At 45.7% G+C, this 14,319-nt stretch overlaps 2 protein-coding genes across 2 annotated transcripts in view; one reads left to right on the top strand and one right to left on the bottom strand.

Annotated features, from left to right (window-relative positions):
• LOC106657725 (tetratricopeptide repeat protein 28) overlaps window positions 1–14,319 on the top strand; it is a 39,330-nt gene that overhangs the window by 22,593 nt on the left and 2,418 nt on the right. The window contains exons 6-9 of the mRNA XM_023462761.1: window positions 3,409–4,393; window positions 4,502–6,625; window positions 13,989–14,079; window positions 14,146–14,300. Of these exons, the coding sequence (XP_023318529.1) occupies window positions 3,409–4,393; window positions 4,502–6,625; window positions 13,989–14,079; window positions 14,146–14,300 (3,355 nt within the window). The remainder of the gene's footprint in view (window positions 1–3,408; window positions 4,394–4,501; window positions 6,626–13,988; window positions 14,080–14,145; window positions 14,301–14,319) is intronic.
• On the bottom strand, window positions 9,525–11,454 carry LOC111694451 (ankyrin-3-like). The gene has a single exon (XM_023462762.1). The coding sequence runs from the start codon at window positions 11,195–11,197 to the stop codon at window positions 9,539–9,541; it is 1,659 nt and encodes a 552-aa protein (XP_023318530.1). The 5' UTR covers window positions 11,198–11,454; the 3' UTR covers window positions 9,525–9,538.

Raw genomic sequence — 14,319 nt, 5'->3', positions numbered from 1 at the left:
TTCAAGCTTACTGACGATTTATGACGAGGCGTTCGCAAGCAAAGCCAAAGAGATGATGATCAATCCAGATCAATCGCTCTACCAGATGGTTTGATTGCGACCCTAAGAGACTGCGTACATCTGGCCGATAAGACAGCGAGAGGATTTTTTCGGCAACGGGCACCGTATCTATTTTGGGAATTGATAAACTACACCCGCTGATGAAAAGATTATTTCAGTTTTTGAACTTGGATTGGTTAATTAAGATATTTTTATAGTTTTTTTATTCGGTAACGGATTGAAAAGGCCTCTCCCCCCCCTCAAAAAAAAACATCATGTTCACTAATTTTGAAGAAATGCAGGAAACATTTTTTGGTTTATATTAAATTATTCAATGCCTCCCACGTTTTTTTTCAGATTGAACATATTTTTATTACTTAACAGGAAAAATCAATGTCCATCAGCAAAAATTTATCAAAATATTGCACTATAACGTGCGTTTGATCGATTTTGGGTCGTTTTTCATTACGCGCGGTTTATCACATGTCATGTAGCTAAAAAGATCCTCGCCCAATCAACAGTTCCAAGCAAAACGTGAACACAATTCTCGGCTCATCTTTGCATAAATAGATGCGGGAAGCAAGTAGAAAAAAAAATTAACAAAGAATAGTAATTATTAGTACGCGAAATATGAAATCACCGCGTTAGTGAAGCAGCAAAGGTGTACTAATAGTTTTACGTCCGAAGTTTAGGTCGTACAGATTTTTTATTGAAATTTTAGAAAAACATATGTCGTTATACATATTTACAATTTTCAAATATTTTTTGCTGCTCGCCCTTGTCGAACGTGTAATCTTACTGACATTCGTGAGCTGTCTTTTCGTGATAGAGCAAAGTCACTTTTTGTCCAAATTTTTTCTCGCACTTTCCGCATGCGAAATCTTTGCGACCCTCATGTATAGTCCTTTGGTGGATAAACAAATTAACTTTCTGTCCAAATGTCTTCTCGCATTTGTCGCATGCGTAATCTTTCCGACCATCGTGTATTGCCCTTTGGTGGACAAGCAAGTTAAATTTAAGCCCGAATTTTTTCTCGCACTTGTTGCATGCGTGATCTTTGCGATTTTCGTGGACTGTTTTTTGGTGGTTGGACAAATCTGATTTTTGTCCAAATTGTTTCTTGCACTTATCACATGCGTAATTTTTGCGACCTTCGTGGACGGTCCTCTGATGTCTGATCAAAGAACTTTGTCGTCCAAATTTTTGCTCACACCCGTCGCATGTAAAATCTTGACGACCTTCATGTACTACCTCTTGGTGCCTTAACAAATCTGATTTACTACAAAATTTTCTCTCGCACTTGTCACACGCATAATCTTTGCGACCTTCGTGGACTGTTTTTTGGTGTCTGAGCAAATTACTTTGGTCCCCAAATTTCTTCTCGCAAATGTTGCATGCGTAATCTTTTCGACCGGCGTGGATGGTCTTTTGGTGTAAAAGCAAATGTGGTTTTTGTCCAAATTTCTTCTCACACTTATCACATGAATAATCTTTTCGACCTTCGTGTACTGTCTTTTGGTGTAAAAGCAAACTCTGTTTGAGTCCAAATTTTTGTTCGCACTTGTCACAAGCATGATCTTTGCGACCTTCGTGGACTGTCATTTTGTGCTTTAACAGATCTGATTTCTGACCAGATTTTTTCTCGCACTGGTCGCAAGCGTAATTTTTTCGACCTTCGTGGACTACTTTTTGGTGGTAGAGCAAATTCGATTTGTGTCCAAATTTCTTTTCGCATTTGTTACATGCGAAATCTTTGTGACCTTCATGGACTATTTTTTGGTGTCTTATCAAAATGCTTCGAACTCCAAATTTCTTCTCACATCCATCACATGCATAATCTCTTTGACCTTCGTGTACTGTCCTTTGGTGGTGAAGCAAGTGCGGTTTTTGTCCAAATTTCTTCTCGCATTTGTCACATGTGAAATCTTTCCAATTTTTGTGCACTGTTTTCAGGTGGAGGAGTAAATGCGATTTTATTCTAAATTTCACTTCGCACTTATTGCACGCGAAATCTTTGCAACTCTCATGTACTGTCTTTATATGCACGAGCAAACTCTGTTTATTTCCGAATCTCATCGCGCACTTGTTGCATTCGAAATCTTTCCGACCTTCGTGTACTGTCTTTTGGTGATCAAGCAAATACCAGTCATGTCCAAATTTCTTCTCGCATTTATCGCATGCGAAATCTTTCCGACCTTCGTGAACGGTTGTTATGTGTGAAAGCAGAACCGATTTATATCCAAATTTCTTCTCACAATAGTCGCATGCATAATCTTTGCGACCTTCGTGAACTGTCTTTATGTGCAAAAGCAAACTATGTTTATTACCAAATCTCTTGGCGCACTTTTCACATAAATAATCTTTGAAAATTTCGTGGAATATTCTTTTGTGTTTGAGTAAAGTTGATTTGTTTGCAAATTTCTTCTCACACTTTTTGCATGAGTAACCATCACGATCTTTGTGTACTAATTTTTGGTGCGTAAATAAACTCGATTTTTTCACAAATTTCTTCTCGCACTTGTCACATGCAAAATCGTTGCTGCCTTTGTGTACTGATACTTGGTGTCTACTTAAATGACTTCGGAACTCAAATGTCTCTTCGCATTTGTCGCATGCGAAATCTTTTTTTTCATTGTGAATTGTGTCTCGGTGTGTTATCATGTTGGATTCTACTGTAAATGCCTCCTGACAAATATTACAAACATATTTTTTGTCGTCTGAAACAACAATGTCTCTCTTGGTCAAATTATCCTTTGAGACAAGTTGCTCGAATTTCTTCTCGCTTTTATCCATTTTTATTCGAGGTTTGAACAAAACGATGGGTCTTTCGATTCATGCACAGAATTTCAATGAGTAAAATTGATCTTTTGGTATTATGGTTTGTTTTCCCGTTAAGACAACATTCAAACTAATTCAATTTTACTATAAAGTGTGTAAGTGTGTCAAGAGACAATGACAAAATCATTAACAATACTTTGTTTACAAACGAATTACCGATTTATCTGTTAATATACTATTCGTTGTCCGTACAATATTGAAACAATTCATAATTCAAGCTTACCGATGATTTCTTCGAGGATTTTTTTGGCTTACTAAAACTATTTACTTCCTACAAACTTCCAACGGAAAACATCGAGTAAATAAATATACGCATTTACAATAAAAATTTTTAAAATATATTCAAACATTTGATGCACTACGTTTCCGTAATTCGCCACTGTCTTTGAAAGAAAATAAAAAAAGACCGGTATATTCCGTTTGATTTCATGGACCGTGTAACTAAAAAAAGAGTGTCGCGACAAAATGTCAAGTACATAAAAAGTCTCAGAGTATTTCTTAAATGGTTTTTTCGACACTTAATTTTTACAGGTCGACTGTCACACGCAGCACCTGCGCATAGCCCGCCGTCTCGGCGACAAGGTCGAGGAGGCCCGGGCCTTCAGCAATCTCGGCTCGGCCCACCACTACAGGCGCAACTACGGCCAAGCGGCGGCCTATCACGAGAACGTGCTCCAGCTGGCCCACGAGCTCGGCGACAAGTCCGTGGAGGCGCGAGCCTACGCCGGCCTCGGGCACGCCGCCCGCTGCGCCGGCGATCTCAAGTCGGCCAAGCTCTGGTATCAGCGCCAGCTCGACATGGCCCTGCAGACCAAGGACAAGGTGACGGAGAGCCGCAGCTGCAGCAATCTCGGCATCGTCTATCATCTGCAGGGCGATCACGACGCCGCCCTGAAGCTGCACCAGGCCCATCTGGCCTTGGCGCGAGCGCTGGGCGATCGGGCGGGCATGGGCAGGGCCTACGGCAACATAGGGAACGCCTACAACGCCCTGGGCTACTACGAGCAGGCCTGCAAGTATCACAAGCAGGAGCTGGCCATCAGCAAGGAGGTGAACGATCGCTGCTCGGAAGCCAGCACCCACGGCAATCTCGGCGTGGCCTATCAGGCACTGCAGAACTGGGACGCGGCTCTCAGACACTATCGCGCCCACCTGTCGATCGCTCGAGAACTCAAAGACGCCCAGGGCGAGGCGTGCGCCCTGCTCAACCTCGGCAATTGTCTGTCGTCGCGCGGACGCTTCGACGAGGCAGTGCCCTACTACGAGACGTATCTCATGCTGTCGCAGGAGCTGCAGGACGTCGAGGGCGAGGCCAAGGCCTGCCACTTTCTCGGCTACGCGCACTACTGCTTGGGCAATTATCGCGAGGCCGTGAGGTACTACGATCAGGATCTGGCCCTGGCCAAGGATCTGCAGGACAAGTCGGGCATGGGTAGAGCCTACTGTAATTTGGGACTGGCGCATCTGGCGCTGGGCAATTTGGACACGGCTCTCGAGTGCCAAAAGTACTATCTGAGTAAGTTGAAAAAAATATGATTTCTCCTTGATGATATCCAAGGTGAAAAATATAACAAAAGATCTTTCAATATATATTAATTAATTCCATTTCCTTATCGATCATTAGCCATCGTCCACATGACCAAGCAAGTATCCGGCAAATTCCGCGCCCTCGGCAACATCGGCGACTGCCTCCTGCGCCTGGGCAATCACGACGAGGCCATCAAGATGCACCAGCGTCAGCTCCAGCTGGCCCGCCAGTCCGCCGACAGGGGCCTCGAGGCCACGGCCTACGGCGCCCTCGGCGCGGCCCACCGCGCCACCAAGAGCCTCGACAAGGCGCTGGGCTATCACACGCAGGAGCTCACTCTGCGCCAGGAGTCGGGCGATCTGCGCGGCGAGTGTCGTGCCCACGGCAATCTCGGCTCGGTGCACATGCAGCTGGGCCAGTTCACGCACGCCCTCAAGTGCTACCGGGAGCAGTTGGAGCGAGCTCGCGAACTGGGCGACTCGGTGGTGGAGGCTCAGGCGCTCGGCAATCTGGGCATCACGAGGGTCAATACGGGCCACTACGAGGAGGCGATCGGATACTTCGAGCAGCAGCTGTTGACTCTCGAGCCGCAGACCACGCAGACGGCCATGCTGGACAAGGTCCAGGCGCTGGGCAATCTCGGCGACTGTTTCGAGGCGCTCGGGGACACGCACGAGGCCGTCAAGTGTCACGAGCAGGAGCTCAACGGAGCGGTGCAGCTTCGTAGTCTCAAGGACCAGGAGAGGGCCTACGGTGGACTAGGCAGGGCCAAGGAGGCGGCTGGTCAGCTGCAGGAGGCACTGGTCTGCTTCGAGAAGCGACTGTTGGCCGCCCACGAGGCCGACAGCCCCTGCGGTCGTGGCGCGGCTTACGGCGATCTGGGCCGAATACACGCGGCCATGGGCAATTACGAGCAGTCCATCGGCTGTCTGCAGCATCAGCTGGCCCTGGCGCGCGAGACCGGTGACAAATACGCCGAGGCCGAGGCTGCCGCTGGTCTCGGAGCGGTGCATCTGCTCAGAGGTGAGCCGCAGGCGGCGCTACAGCAGCATCAAGCCGAGTACGAGCTCGCCGAGAGTCTACAAGCAGTGGGACTACAGGCGCGCGCCTGCGGCAATCTCGCGGCCGTGCACGAGGCCCAGGGTCGCGTCGACGAGGCCATCAGACTGCACGAGAAGGCACTGAGTCTGGCGGCGGCTGCCAGTGGTGCCGATCTGGGCCAGCGCGCCTCGGTCTTCGCCAGTCTCGGGAGGCTGCACCATCTCAACGGCGATCTGGCTCGAGCTCTGAGCTATCTGCAGTCGGGCCTGTCGCTGGCCGAGGGTCTGGGCCACGCCGAGGAGACGGCCAGACTGCGACATCGTCTCGGCCTCGTGCACTGGGACAACGGCGACTGGCCCGGTGCCGCCGAGCAGCTGGAGAAAGCCGCGGCTCTGCTCGAGGCTCAGTCACCCATCACCGGTAGTTCCACCTCCTGGTGCTCGGCAAGATCGTCTTCGCCCCGACTGGCCCAGAAGCCCAGCAAGGCCGAGCTGCTCGGCGAGACGTATCGCGCGCTGCAGCGCATCTGCGTGCACCTGGGCAAGCACGAGGAGGCGCTCTGCTGGGCCGAGCGCGGCCGGCGCGGCGCCAAGGACGACGTCGCGGCCTCGGTCACGGAGCTCGTCGACCGCCAGAAGGCCCTGGTGCTGTACTTCAGCGAGCTCGAGGACGAGCTGCACGCCTGGTGTCTGGCGCCGGGTCGGGGTCTGCTGCGCTTCCACTCGAGCCAGCTGCAGGCCGCCTCGCTGGAGAGACGATCGCAGGAGGCGCGAGAGTCGGTCATCAACGCGGCCGATCAGACCAACAACAACAACAACAACAACAATAACAATTTGGACGCTATGAACGAAGATCAGATCGGCAACGGCTCGTCGGCGACGATCCTACCAGCGAGAAATCATCATCTGAACGCGTCGAGCTACAGTCTGAGCAGTCTGTTCAGCGTGGGCTCGGTCAGCTCGAGGGCCGGAAGTCAGCGATGGACCGCCGCCCAGCAGCGTGGAGGCGGTGGATTGCTCGAGGACTGCTGGCACGTGTTGCCCGCGGCGCTCCAGGGACTGTACGAGCTGCTGATCGGGCCGTTCGAGGATCTGCTGCCGGCACCCAGGAAGGAGCTCGTGCTCGTGGTCGAGCGGGGCTTGTATCTGGCGCCGTTGCCCGCGCTCAGGGCCGATGTCGGTGAGTGGTTGCTTAATTTATAATTATATGATAATCGCAAGAGAGGCAATGATTGTTTGATGTGAAAATTATTTTAAATTAAGTATAATTAATGAAGCAATCAAAAATTGATTAAAATTCCCTCTCACGACAAAAACTAGATTGAAAATTAAATTCAAAATTTACAAGTTACACATATTTCATTCGTCGTACTTTTTTTCCTCTCTTATTTCAGATGAAATATTATTTTCGTTATGTTTCGGAGAAAACGAGTATCGAAAAAATGATGTAGCGTAAAACATCTCGCGTTCTCACATAGTGACTTAATTTGGTGGATAAGATTTTGTATTTTTTACAACAATTGGGTGCTTTTATTAAAAAAAATTAAAGTGTTCTCTTTTTGAACTAATTTATTTAAATGACATGGAATATCAAGAACTTTGAATAATATTGAATATTGTAAAGTACTGCAAATATGTTCATCGTAATCATGAGCTTTGGCCTAAAGCTGCCAAGCAAATCCGTGACATATTTTCGTTCATTAGATGGTCCATGATCTTTTCACAGCAGAGAATCGGCAGCTGATGGCTTGTCATCTCCGAAAAAAATTCTATTGCCCAGCATCGGAAAAATTCTCTCATTTTAACCTCGCACAAATACGCAGCACAAACCTCTTCGTAGCAGCTGACGTCAGGATCGTAATCATAATCAGTAAATGCTTCGAGCAAAAAGTAGTCTGTGTACGTGATCAACTTCATAACTTTTTCAAGTGGCAATTTTACTAAGTCGTAAACCGACAGGCTCGAATTCAAAGTTGTATTTTTGGCCCAGTCTACGAAATATTTGTTGTTACGCAAACATTCGTCAAGATCCGTCATCGCCTTGAAAAATTCGTACTTGATGAACAATTTCACTACGGTCAAGAAGTCTCTTTGTTTGAATTCGTACCCTTTTTTCTCAATGTGCTTGACCATGATCGGCAGTTGAATTAAAAGACATTTGTTGGAAAGGCCTTCAAAGCACTCTTGGAAGTGACTCTCCGTAGGAAAAACGAAGCTGGACAGATCAGCGCCACGTTCCAAGAGTATATCGACGCTTTCCAACTCGAGACACGCTACGGCCCATTGCAGAGGTGTCCGACCCAGCTTGTCCCGAGCGTCGATCTGCATCGACTGATTGAATTCGTCGATGATATCAAAGAATAGCTTCAAGTAGTCATAATTGTCGAGTTTCATGCATATAACGTGCAGAGCATTCCATCCCTCCTCGTTAACCGAGTTCGGATCGGCACCATTTTTTAGCAGCACTCGAACGATCTTTTGGTCATAAATTACGCCAACGGCGTAAAGTAGCGGTGTATAACCAAACTTATCTTTGGCGTTTATCTGCAACGGACGAAGTTTGCTATTGCTGGGCTCGAATAATATGTGAACTAAGTCATTTTTAAATAATGTCCCCATCTTGCAATAAACGTGTAGAGCAGTTTCTCCTTTCTCATCAGCTATATTTGGGTCGGCGCCGCTTTCCAGCAATAATCGTGCCAATTTCGCTTTGCATTCGTACAGAGCCAAGTGTAGCGGCGGACGGAGAGATTCTCGCACTGGGAAATTGGGATCCTGTCCCAGCTCGAGGAATTTCTTGACGATTTGATCACGATCAAATTGACAGGCCACATGAAAATGTGACAATCCAGATTCGTTGATGTAATTTACTTCGAATTTGTCGTATATTTCGAATAGATTATCAATGAGGTCTTCGTGATATGGTTTAGCCGCATAATGCAGTGGTGTGGTGCGACGCAGAATTGGCTTGCCGTCTTTATCGACTTCGGGCTCATCTTTGTAGCCGGTGCAAGCCACAAACTCAATGATAAATGCTCCGTTAAATCGATATTGGGGTGCATACCTGCGGCATATAGAATCCGAGAGAAGAAACTCAATTTCTTTCGTCCGAAAGATTTCTCGAAGGTTAGGCAGTGGTCCCTTCCATTCGTATATAATACTTGCAACTCGACTCAAAAATCCACGACGCTCTTGTTCGATCTCCCAATTGATATTTGCATGCTTCTTCAATTGTTCCAATTTATATTTAGAAGAAACGTCTTCGTCGCGCGAGAACATCTTTCTGAGCACGCACACGCGAACACAGTCGTTTGAGGTATATGAAATACTTTTTACGTTACTCCTCTCGACGGGAATCACTTTGCGCTCGGCGCGATATTTCTTTGTTTGCGGTGCGGCGTTGTAACGCGAACTGGACCGAACTATCCGATGAGCGGCGGGGGACTACCTAATCGATCCCTCACTCCTTCGTCCGCGCATTCATAAACTAACGAACTGCACGACAAAAAGCGAAATGTGAAGTTTTAGAACGCGTCGAGTCCGATGCTTGATATTATTTCGCCGTCGAATGTTTTATGTCGTACTCGACACTCAGCTGTCAGCCTACAATGAAATTTTAGGGGCTACAATGAGAGTTGCTTTTTTTTGAAGCTTAAAGATTCAAAAAAAAACCGTAAAGACGAAAAAATGTAAAAAATCGTTGAAAAATGTTTCTTTTTCTTTTTATAGCTTAATTTAGAATTTAATAATTTTAATTTCTTGCTTGTTTCTGATTGCATGAATTTTTTTTTCATATATTTTGTAAGTAAAACACGTTGTCTCTTTTTGCGTTTCACACATTTTAACATTTTCTCAACTTTTCGACTCAACGAAGAAATTAATATTTTAACTAAAAATCAGTAAAGCAACTTGCGTACCAGCCCGCTGACTTCTCCAATTTTCTCAAAAGAGATTTTTTATTTTGACAATAGTTTGCTCAAGAAAATCAAAACTGTTTCTTTTTTTTAAATTTTATTTATTGAATTATATAGAAAATCTGTAACATCAAATATTATCAAACATAAAAAACGTACCACAAATATGTTCATCGCGATCACGAGCTTTGATCTGCAGCCGCCAAGCAAACGCGAAATAAATCTTGGTTCATCAACTTCTCGATAATTATTTTACAGCAGAGAATTGGCAACTGGTAGTTCGTCAGCTCGAAGAAAGAATCCAGTGCCCAGGGCCGAACAAATTCTCTCATTACGATCTCGTTCATGTGCGCAGCAAAAGCCGCACCGGGTTCTTCGGGAAAATACCGAAATTCTTGCAAGCACTCGAAATCGTCCTCAAATTTGAATAATTTCTCCGCCTTTTCTATCCGTAATTGCATCAATTCGTAAAGCGACAGGTTCGAACTCAACACGACAGTTTTGGCCCAGTCTACGAACACTCCGTCCTTGCGCAAACATTCGTCGAAATCCATCGTCTTCTTGAGCAGGTCGAACTTGGCAATTATTTTCATTATCGTCAAGACGTCATTTTGGGCAAATTCATATCCTTTTTTCTCCAGGCTCTTGACGATGACCAGCAAGTGTGATAGTCGGAACACTTTCCGTATATGCCGTTCAATCGTTGTTGTGAATAATTTTTCAAGCTCTGTTTCTGTATGACACTCATCGAAATGTTTCTCGGTTGGAAATACGAATGCAGATAAATCAGCGCCACGATCCAAGAGTACATCGACTACATTCGACTTAAGATTCACCACGGCTAATTGTAACGGTGTACGGCCCAAATGGTCAAGAGCATCGATTTGCACCGTCTGCTGGATCTCGTCGTTCACGTCTAAGAATAACTTCGCGAAGCTACTATTGTGGTGCCTCATGGCACAAATATGGAGAGGAGTCAATCCGTCTTCACCGGCCAAAATCGGATCGGCGCCGTTTCTCAACAATAATTTGGCTACGTTTATATTGACGAATAGCTGCGAAGCCAAGTGCAATGGCGTATTACCCAACTTGTCCCGGGCATCGACCTGTATCGTCTGCTGGATGTCGCTGTTGATTTCGAAGAATATCTTCATCAAATCATCGTCTTCGTTTTCTCTCCAGCAGATGATGTGCAGAGCTGTCGATCCATCTTCATTGGTTAAATTGGGATTGGCGCCGTTTCTCAACAATAATTCAACCACCTTTTTATGTTCGCCTCCCACAGCCAAGTTTAGCGGCGGATCACCTGTTTCTGTCACGAGGCAATTGATATCAACCTGGCCGAGTTCGAGAAATCTCTCGACGACGTCGTCCAAGCCGGCCAGGCAGGCGGCATGAAAATGCGTTAATCCAAATTCGTCGGTGTAGTTCACGTCGAATCTGTCGTATATTTTAAAAAGAATACGTACGGCGGTATCGTTACCGCGTCTAACCGCACGATGTAACGGCGTGGTGCGATGCAACGATGCCTTGCCGTCTTCATCGATGTCGGGCTCGTCCTTGTAACCCGTCTTGATCGCAAAATCGATGAGCGATATTGACTTGTTCTGGTCGTCATCGGTTTTTACGGATTCCGTGAGAATCCAATCGATTTCTTTCTCTTGAAAAGTTTCCCGAAGATTCGGAAGTTGACCCCTCCAATTGTCAACTAAAGACTGAAGTTCGAGGAAAAATTTCTTTCGCTTATCTTCGACCTCCCAATTGATCTCTGCTCGCAAAGTTTGCAATTTTTTCAAACAGTTTCGGTCGTTTTCGGCCATCGTCCAGCACACTCGCATAAACACAATCGCTAATATATAAGTTATTATTATAACCAGTAAAATAAGAAAATATTGTTCTTTTCACAAGAAACACTTGCAACGGTCGATGCGAGATATTTCTTTGTCTGCGCTGTGAAGACGTTATAAAGACGTGTAGCTGAATTGGACGACTCGACGTGCTGGCGTGCAACGTGTAACTGACTTAGACTTGTCGGCGCTTGACTCGACTCTGCTCGAGAGTCGAGTCTAAACATCGAATCCGACTACAAAGCGAAATATGAATTTTTGGAATTTGACTGTCGCTTGATATTATATTTACAGTCGAATACATTTCACGCTAAATTCGGCACTAAAGTACAAGTCTACAATTCAAGCGTAGCCTGCTTTCGGTAGGGTCAGATTTTGTTATTTTTAAGGGCAAATTTAATGAAATCTTCGTACAAACAAGAAACTTAAGAATTCAAAAAATTCATCAGGCGAAAAACTCTGGGAAACATTGTCTTTCTCTTTCTAAAGTCATTTTCAGGAAAAAAATATTTAAATTTCTTATCTGTTGCTGTTTGCGTGAATTTTTTTGTTGTATATTCCGCATGTAATACGTTTTTTTCTCTTATGTTTTCATTGTAAGATTCATCTCTTCATGTACTTTTTCTCTATGCAATTTACTACTTAGTAAGGACGAGGGTTTTTCAATGAGAAAATCGAAACTGTTGTTTTTTTTTTAAATTATTTATTTGAATCGTATGGAAAATCAAGAACTTTAATCAACACTTGATATTATAAAGTACTGCAAATATGCTTATCGCAATTAAGATATAGAAAAAATGATTATCTCTTTCGCTCATTTATTAGTTTAATAACAGGAGGTAAAAAGAACTTGTATAATCTTCACCACTGAATTTGTAGCCTTTGGGGAGCTTTCCTAGCCCTAACTGGTCTTTTGTTGTTACACTCTATTACACTCGATAAAACATTATTTTTACGGTTTTTATGGCTTTAATCCTCAGCCATCAAGCAAACGTGACATAAATCTTCTAACATAAGCTTCTTGATGACCATTTCACAGCAGAGAATCGGTAGCCGGTAGCGCGTCAGCTCCAAGAAAGAATCTAGCGCCCATCGCCGAAAAAATCTCGTCATCATTAATTCCAGCAGGCGCTGAACACAAGTCTTCACGCTTGACCATTCGGCCATCGGCCAGTGTAAGAACGTACGACCGTACTCGTTTTGGTCCCAATGTTTGATATGTTTCTCCGCTTCTTCGGGTCGCAATTGCATCAAGTCGTTGAGCGAGATGCCGCACCTCGCCAAGAACTTTGTTTTCGCCCAGTTCACGAACTCCTCGTTGCTGCGCAAACGCTCGTCGAGATTCGCCGAATTCACGAGCAGTTTGTGCTTGGCAAATAACTTCATTATCGTCGAGACATCACTTCGGTCGAATTCGTAGCCTCTTTTCTCTAGTTGCTTGATCATAATCGGCAGATCCGATGTCAGTGTAAACCATTGTTTATCCGTTCGTTCTTCGAGAATTTCAAAGCAATCGTCGAAATGACTTTCGCTTGGAAAATTGAAGCTGGACAGATCAGCGCCATGATCCAAGAGTTTATCGAACGCCTCGAAGTGTAGATTCGCCACGGCCCATTGCAAAGGTGTCCGACCCAGCTTGTCCCGAGCGTTGATCTGTAACGGCTGTTGTAATTCGTCGTTGAGCTCAAAAAACTCATCGAATTCATACACGAATGAATTTATGCACATTTTGTGCAAAGGCGTGAATCCTTTCTTGTTGATTAAATTTGGGTCGGCGCCGCTCTTCAACAGCACCTCGATCGCGAAACTGCTGGCGTGGTCCACGGCCACGTGCAGCGGCGAATCGCCCGTTTCTGGCACGAGTAGATTGGGATCCTGGCCGAGCTCGAGGAATTTCTTGACCGCGTCTTCGCAGTCGTATTGACAGGCCACATGAAAATGCGTCAGGCCGGACTCGTCCGTGCAGTTCGCGTCAAACCTGTCGTATATTTTGAAAAAGTCCAGGACCATGAGCCTGCCAAGGTCAAATTCACTTCTAGCCGCCCAGTGCAACGGTGTGGTGCGATGCAAAAATGGCTTGTCGTCTTGATCTAGCCTGGGTTCGTCCTTATAGCCGCTGCCAGCCGCGAACGAGACGAATTGCTCTGCTTCTTCGAACTTCGAAACATCGTCGGACACTTTGATCGCGGAATCCATGAGTAGCCGATCGATTTCTTCTTTTCGAAAAACATTTCGTAGATTCGGGAGTAGTCCCTTCCAATTTTTGATCAAAGGATAAATTACATGAATGAATTCGCGTCGTTCGTCTTCGACCTCCCAATTGACTCTTCTTCGCAACATTTTTAAGTTCTTTAAACATTTCTTGTTGTTTGCCATCGTCTTACACACTTATATATTTAATAAAAACGAGTTTACACTTGCTGCGCTCGATGCGATCTGTCTTGGCAGCGTCGTAACGTGATACTGAACTGAACACGACTCGTCGTCTGCATCGACACGCGCCGTGTAACTGCCAAAAAGAGCGGCTTACCGTTCGCTAATAGTCTCCGTGTCGAAACTTGTATGGAATGTTCTACGGCGTAAAATTCGAGCGCTTATGGCGTGTAAAGTTTTTTTGAACGTTTTTGAATCCATGAAACATGAAAGGTTTCTTTAACGTTAGAGTAATTGAGTAAGAGTAGGGATAAAACTATTAGCATAGATAAAGCTATTATTTCTCGAATCGATTTTCAAAAACAAAACTAACGCAACTGTCTTATTTTTTTTGTTTTCGTGCACTCAGGCGAGGAGTATCTGTGCGAGCGATTCTCGCTGCTGGTCGTGCCGGCGCTGGGCGCTCTGAAGCGTCGCTCCTCGTCGGCGCGCGCACCCGCGTTGACCACCACCGAGAACGGCAACAATAACAACAACAACAACAACAACAACAACGATGGCGGCAGTGGAAACGCGGCTTCGACCATAGCCGCGCTCGTGGTCGGCAATCCGCTGCTGCCGGAGAAGGTGCGCGACGAGCACGGCTGGAGCGAGTCCGTGGCGTCGGCCGAGACCGAGGCCGGCATCGTGGCCGAGCTCCTGGAGACGAGGCCTCTAGTCGGTATGTATACAAAAAAAAG

This window comes from Trichogramma pretiosum, unplaced genomic scaffold (genome assembly GCF_000599845.2).
Source record: "Trichogramma pretiosum strain Unisexual culture from Peru unplaced genomic scaffold, Tpre_2.0 scaffold1, whole genome shotgun sequence".
Taxonomy (NCBI): domain Eukaryota; kingdom Metazoa; phylum Arthropoda; class Insecta; order Hymenoptera; family Trichogrammatidae; genus Trichogramma; species Trichogramma pretiosum.
This window is presented reverse-complemented; position numbering and strand designations above follow the sequence as displayed.